This window comes from Merops nubicus, unplaced genomic scaffold (genome assembly GCF_000691845.1).
Source record: "Merops nubicus isolate BGI_N331 unplaced genomic scaffold, ASM69184v1 scaffold11581, whole genome shotgun sequence".
NCBI lineage: Eukaryota > Metazoa > Chordata > Aves > Coraciiformes > Meropidae > Merops > Merops nubicus.
In genome coordinates, this window is record NW_008589024.1 from 1 (window position 1) to 6,351 (window position 6,351).

A 6,351-nucleotide genomic window follows, 5' to 3' on the forward strand; every position below is an offset into this window, starting at 1 on the left:
TATATATATATTTATACACACAGACACACAAAGTCTTCTAAAAGCCTCTTCTTGCATTTGAAAAGATGGACTTGGCTCCTGTCTGCTGCTTTCAAAAGGAGCTAGACATTAAAAAATACTGTAGCAAAGGGAATTTCATCAACCAGGAGCTACTGATGGGACGAGATGGCTGAGAGCAAACAGCATATGGCAGCTTGGGCACCACCCCAAGTCATTTTTGGAGTTGGGATATTCATTTACATTACTAGATGGATAGTCGCAGAGATGTGTTTTACTGAAATTTTAGCTCCTGCCAAACTGAACACATGGGAAAAAAACCCCAAACATTTCCTTTTAGCATGCATTGATGAGTATATTTTGGTAAGCAGGCTCATGGCAGCATCTTCAGGCCCAGGACTGGATCCTTCAAGGAACCTCTTTGAATATTCAGCAGGGAAAATCATGGAAATCCAGTCCTTGAGTCAGTTTTCCCCTGCTTGAGACGTTTCATGGGCAGGGGCGCAGCGTGTTGCTGTGCCAGCCTGTGCTCCATGAGCAGCCCCTCTGTGTGTCCCATCCCCAAGGACCACCTTTACTTCTCTACAGGGAGAAACAACGTGGAGCTCTGACCACCTTCTGCCTCATGTCAGGCTTAGCAGACACTGTTGAACCCAAGACAAGCTCTCTCCTAGGAGCAAGCATCCCCCCCGCAGCGCTGAGGGTTGGACTGGGGCTGCAGGAGGCTTTCCCCTCTCTGCCAGTGCCCAGCTCCCCTACACCCTGCTGTGGGTGGGCAGGAGGGATTTGCTCCTGCCTCCTTCCCACCAGCAGCCCAGGGCAACGTCTACCACTGTAGCCATGACTGCCCCAGGTCCCCAGAGGCAAGCAGGTCCCTGAGCCCTCAGCTGCATGGTGCCCAGATGCTTTCCAGGGGTGCTCACCCCAGGCAGCAGTTCCTCACTCACTGCCCAGCCTGCAGTTATCTCCCTTGCTAAGCCAGGAGGGGAATAGTTTTCCCTAGAGCTCAGCTCAGCCTTTCAGCCCGAGAAAACCCATTAAACCCAAAAAATCAGACAACAAATGGAGGCTGTTTTGCATGATGGTGTTGACAGTCCATCAGAGGAATGCAAACCAATAATCACACCCATCAAAGGACCAGTCAGATGTGGTTACTCCCGCCACCATGGGCATCTCTGATGAGCTCTTCTACCACCTCCAGCAACGTCAGGGGCTCATTTGCACCCTGTGGACAGTGCCAGTTTTGATCCAGCAGCCTCATTATCAGTCTCCTTCCTGCCAGTGCCTGGCTTTCTGGAAGGAAAACAAAATGCCTCCAGCAGGGCTGCCTGCCCCAACCCTCTCCAGAGGGCTCAGTGACTGGGCACCACAGGCCACGCTGCCTCAGCACCACCACATCCTCAGGCTGGGCTGGGGTAGGGTGAGCAGCCCCTGCTGAGACAGCCAACAAGCAGGAGTGGGAGGAGCACGTCCTGGCTCTGGACCTCACAGGGCAGGATGTGTTATCTGCACCAGGGTGTACCCCAGCCAGTGGAGCTGTGCTGGGTTGGTCACCTCCCTTTGCTGCTGGCTGTTTGTGCCACCACTACCCATCCGTGCTGCAGGAATTAGCACTGCCAGGAATCCTGCTTGCATTGTTACACTGCCTTCTGCTTTACTCACCAGAGATTTGCCAAGTCCAGGTGTCCTTGGGGCAAAAAAATCAGTGCCACCCACTTTCTGGCTCCTCTTTTGCCTGGATATCCTGAGGCAGAATCATTAAGTTGGAAAAGACCTCTAAGGTCATCAAGTCCAACCATCAACCCAACGCTACCACAACCACTAAACCATGTCCTGAAGTACCATGTCTGATAGTAGGACATTTCCTGGGCTTGGGTTGTGAGAACCCATCTCTTCCTTTTACCCCCTTGGAAGGTGAAGAACAAAGGGGATAGGAAACACTTCCCCAGCCATGCACAAGGACACCACTACAGCTTGGCGTTTGGGGGCATTTATTCCCAGGGTTTGGACCTTATGCTTCCCACCACCCTGATCTCCACGACAGCTGCTTTCCCCATGGGCTGCCCCAAGATGTGGGCTGTGGAAAGCCACACATGTGTCTGTGACAGTAATTTAAAACTCATTTTTGAAGGAGAAGTTTCAAGGCAGAGGCAATTCCCATTAGACGGGTGCCCTGTGCTGAATCCTCCTGTTGGTTCACCTCTGCTCCTCGTGTGAGTAACAGACTCTGCTCCTCCATGCTCCTCTTCTCCAAGACATGCCCCTGCCCTGCCCTCAGGCTTTTCCCCCTTTCTTCCTTATCACTTACAGGTTCCAGCTGAATTTGGTGACAAGTTTCAGGCAACAAACAAAATGGTAGAAAGGTATAAAGAGTTTCCAGCTCACCTGGGAGGAACCTGAAGTGCTGGGGTCTAAACCCCCAGCCCTGAATGAAGGCTGATATATGGATGATGCCCACAACCACACAGGAGAGACCTTCCTCCTGGTTTTCTCTCAGGGCCTGGCCAACCCTAGGTGAAAGCCAATGAGAAGATCAGCAGCAGGTTCCCTGCCTGTGAAGTTAACACCAGGTACCCCACCTCTACGGGGAACAGTATAAAGGCTGGGTCTGCCCCCAGTGGGTGGCTGGGGGTTAATTGTATGATGGATGGGTTGTGTTTTCTGTTACTGGAAGGGCTCCCTGACTGACCGTGGCCATTAAAGTTTCCAGCAATGGTGGGACAGGCACTCAGGACCAGGACAGAATGAGGGTTATGGATGGAATGATGCTTTTCTTTGGCTAAAAATCCAGCAATGGGGGAAGGAACAAACCAAGCTTGGCTTACTCCTTTGTTCTATCATGAATGAACATGTGGATTTGTTTATCCCTCCTGTTGTTAGTAATGTCATGCCTTTCCTGTATTCTTTGGAGTGGGATGATAAAGTCTGGTCTGTATGTTTACTGCTAATGGCTTTGTCTTTTCTGCTGGGCCACGTAGTCAGCAGAAGATGCCCCTGACAGCAATGGATGGGACCAAAGCTAAAGCACAGAGCTCTGGAAGTGAAGAGAACCTTCAATATAGATAAAAGGCTGGACTGAATAACCCTCCAGTTAAGGAAAGATGAGCTCCACACCACCTGCTGGCAGTGATGGAGCCAGCCAGAAGCTCAGGCACACTGCAACACCTCCTCGCCCCCTCCAAATGCTATTGGCTGGTACAAAAGGTGGGTTTAAGTAAGTGAGGGGGTTGACAGGGGATTATTTGTGCTGTCACAGGATGGATCAATGGGATGAGGTTCAACAGGGCCAATTGCTGGCTCCTGCACTTGGGTCACAAGAAGCCCCTCCAAGTGTGGTGAGGAGCAGCTGAGGGAGCTGGGGGTGCTGAGCCTGGAGCAAAGGAGGCTCAGGGGAGACCTTCTGGCTCTGCACAGCTCCTGACAGGAGGCTGGAGTGAAGTGAAGGTCAGTCTCTTCTCCCAAGCAACAAGCAACAGGACGAGAGGAAATGGCCTCAAATTGTGCCAGGGGATTTTTAGGTTGGATGTTAGAAAAAGTTTCTTCACCAAAAGGGTTATTAAGCATTGCCCCAGGCTGCCCAGGGCAGTGGTGGAGTCCCCATCCCTGGAGGGACTTAGAAGATGTGTAGATGTGGTGCTGAGGGACATGGTTTACTGGTCGACTTGGCAGTGCTGGGTTAACAGTTGGACTCAATGATCTTAAAGTTCTTTTTCAACTTAAATTATCCTATGACCTTTTTGCAGCCTGCCTTCCTCCCCCAGCCCCAAACCCACAGCTGCTGCTCTTGCCCCTCTTGATGTTACAAAGCAAGGAGACTGCATCATCTTTGAGTTCAAGGAGGAGCATTTCTTCACCCAGAGGTGAAGTTCTTGGAGCAATGTCAACCTTGGGGACATCTGTCCCTTTGCAATCCCTTTCCCTAAATGACTGTATGACAGGACATGGTGCCATCCTGTCCCATATGGCTTGGAAAGAAAGCTGGTCAGGAGAGGGACCTTGCTGGTATGAGGAGCAGGAGGACCCTGGGAGGACTTCAGCATCATGGCCAGGTGGAACATCCAGATACTGCACAGCAGGCACCAGCTTTAACATCCATGTGGGTTTCCCACTGCTCCACCACAGCCACCACTGCACTTAATTCATGGTTTGCCCAAGCTGCTGAACAGGAATGACCTGTTCTCAGCAGGGGAGGGGAAGGGGGAAAAGGAGTCATAGACATTGAGCATTGAGAAACTCAGGAGGGAAGCAGGGTGCTGATTTTATATTTTTATTGGAGAAGAAGAAGGAAAAAAAATACAGACTAAACTACTCCTCTACCTCATGCCCCAGGTGACCTGTTGGAAAGCAAAGTCCTGAGTGATGTTGGTGCTTTGTGTCTGAAAACATGCACTGCCTGCGTTGCTCTGGGAGTGAACAATTTCTTCTGGGAGATACCACTCCTAGCCAGTGGCATTTTGCAGCTCAAATTCTCCCCATTTCCACCAAGGGGCAGTTGACTTGTTCCTTCGTGGATCTGCTGGCCACAACTGCTGGCCACTCAGCTCTGCCATGGTCCTCATTTTCCTGCACAAGCCTTCTCCTTGCACTCCTGTCCCAAGAGAAAAGCCCAAAGAGGCCTCGGTGACTCCAAGCCTACACAGGATCACTCCAGGAATGCAGTGGGGTGAGCTGATGCTAAATGAACCCCAGCTCTGAGGTTGTTTGGGACTCTCCCTCACACTCTTGGTGGTTGCTGGTTTCTGTGTGTTTCACAGTTGCTCTGACCACCTCCCCCAACCCTACTCCTGCCACAAACCCCACCCTGCATATCAATCTTGTTGCATCAACAGCCCTACATATTTTCCAACCACTCCACCTTGGACAAGGATGTCTCCCTGCAGCTCCCAGAACACCTGGGTGCCCCCAGAGCCCCCTCACATGCCTGGGGAGCAGCTGGAGGAGTGCAGACCTTGCCCTTATGCCCCAATCCTTCTCCCCACACTGGACACAGAAGATTCAGCTAGACAAGGTGCTGGGCCATCTTATCCAGACTGTGCTCTTCCCAGCAGTAATTGGACCAGATGATCCTTGAGGTTGCTTCCAAGCTGGTGTTCTTTGATTCTACAACCCTGCTGCACATTGGCACAAATCCTGCAGCTGCTCCAAAACTGCAGAATAGGACTCTTTTGGGCTGACATTTTCAGGGAGGGTTGTGCTAAAGTTGCAATTCTTTTCAGCCAGTGCCATCAGTCTTCAGGGTTAAGGCAGAGGGTGCTCCTTGGTCAGCCCCTGTCCCCAGGCTGCTTCTCCTGTGCAGGATGGGAGACACCTCGACTTTTCTGCTACTCCAAGGGTTAAATTTCCTTCCCAAAACTAGAGACTTAGCAAAAGAGCTGCTTGTACAAATACCTCCAGAATGGCCAATGGCCAGCTGAGGTGGTGGCCCTGAAAGGGGTGGGTAGGTAAAAGACAAAGCTTCCCTGGGGCTCAGTGCTGGCTCCCCAAGCCCCTTTCTCCTCTGTCAGCAGCAGCCACCTCTTGTCCCTGCAGGGGAGTCAATGTTTAACCCAGCCAGGGAGGACACGTGGGCAGGTTGGTGGAGCCAGCCCCGGCCTTGGCAGGAGCAGGGAACGCCCCGGGCCCCACGGTCGCTCCCCAGGAGCCCATGTCCAGGTGCCCCAGGGGGTTCCCCTTCTCCTGTCAAAGCCACCACTCTGCAAAATGGGCCTGAGCTCTTCCAGGGCACAGCCCAGGGTGACCAAGGTGGCACCGCTGGACACACGCCCGCCTCCTGTCGTGCCAGGAGAGCCCAGGGCGCCCTGGGGAGACCCCCCCTCTGCCCAGCAGCTCCCACCGCTCCGCCAGACCTGGTATGGGAGAGCCTCTGCAGGTAAGGGGGCACCCCCCGGGGCTGGAGCCAGGGCAGGAGCTCCTGGGGCATCTGCTGGGGCTGGCAGGGGCTCTCAGCCCCGCGGGGGGGCAGCCGTTGTCTGCGGGGGGGGCCCCCAGCCGCTCTGCCCTTTTGCCATTCCCAGCATGCCTGAGCTTTGGGAAAACAGATTTCCAATCTGCTCCAACCTCTTCTGGAACGTGTCTGTCAGCAGCTTCCAGGGTCCCCTCCCACCGGCCGGAGTGCCCTGGGGGCAGTCACTGCCCAGCACCAGGAACTGACACCAGCTGCCCCCGAGCAAGGGCTCCTGCAGCAGCCCCAGAACCCCTCCTCATAAACCCAGTCTGCTGCCCTGCCACCACTGGCTGTATCCCAGCATGGTGGGGCTGGAAGGGACCTCTCTGAGTCTTCTCTTCCCCAGGCTGAACAGCCCCAGGGCTCTCGGCCTTTCCTCAGCACAGAGATGCTCCAGCCCCCTCAGCCTC

At 53.6% G+C, this 6,351-nt stretch overlaps 1 protein-coding gene across 1 annotated transcript in view; it reads left to right on the top strand.

Moving 5' to 3' along the window:
* The first annotated feature begins 5,697 nt into the window (after window positions 1-5,697).
* The window catches only part of LOC103781727 (chromosome unknown open reading frame, human C14orf105), an 11,335-nt gene continuing 10,681 nt past the window's right edge, over window positions 5,698-6,351 (top strand). The window contains exon 1 of the mRNA XM_008949448.1: window positions 5,698-5,866. Within this exon, the coding sequence (XP_008947696.1) occupies window positions 5,698-5,866 (169 nt within the window). The remainder of the gene's footprint in view (window positions 5,867-6,351) is intronic.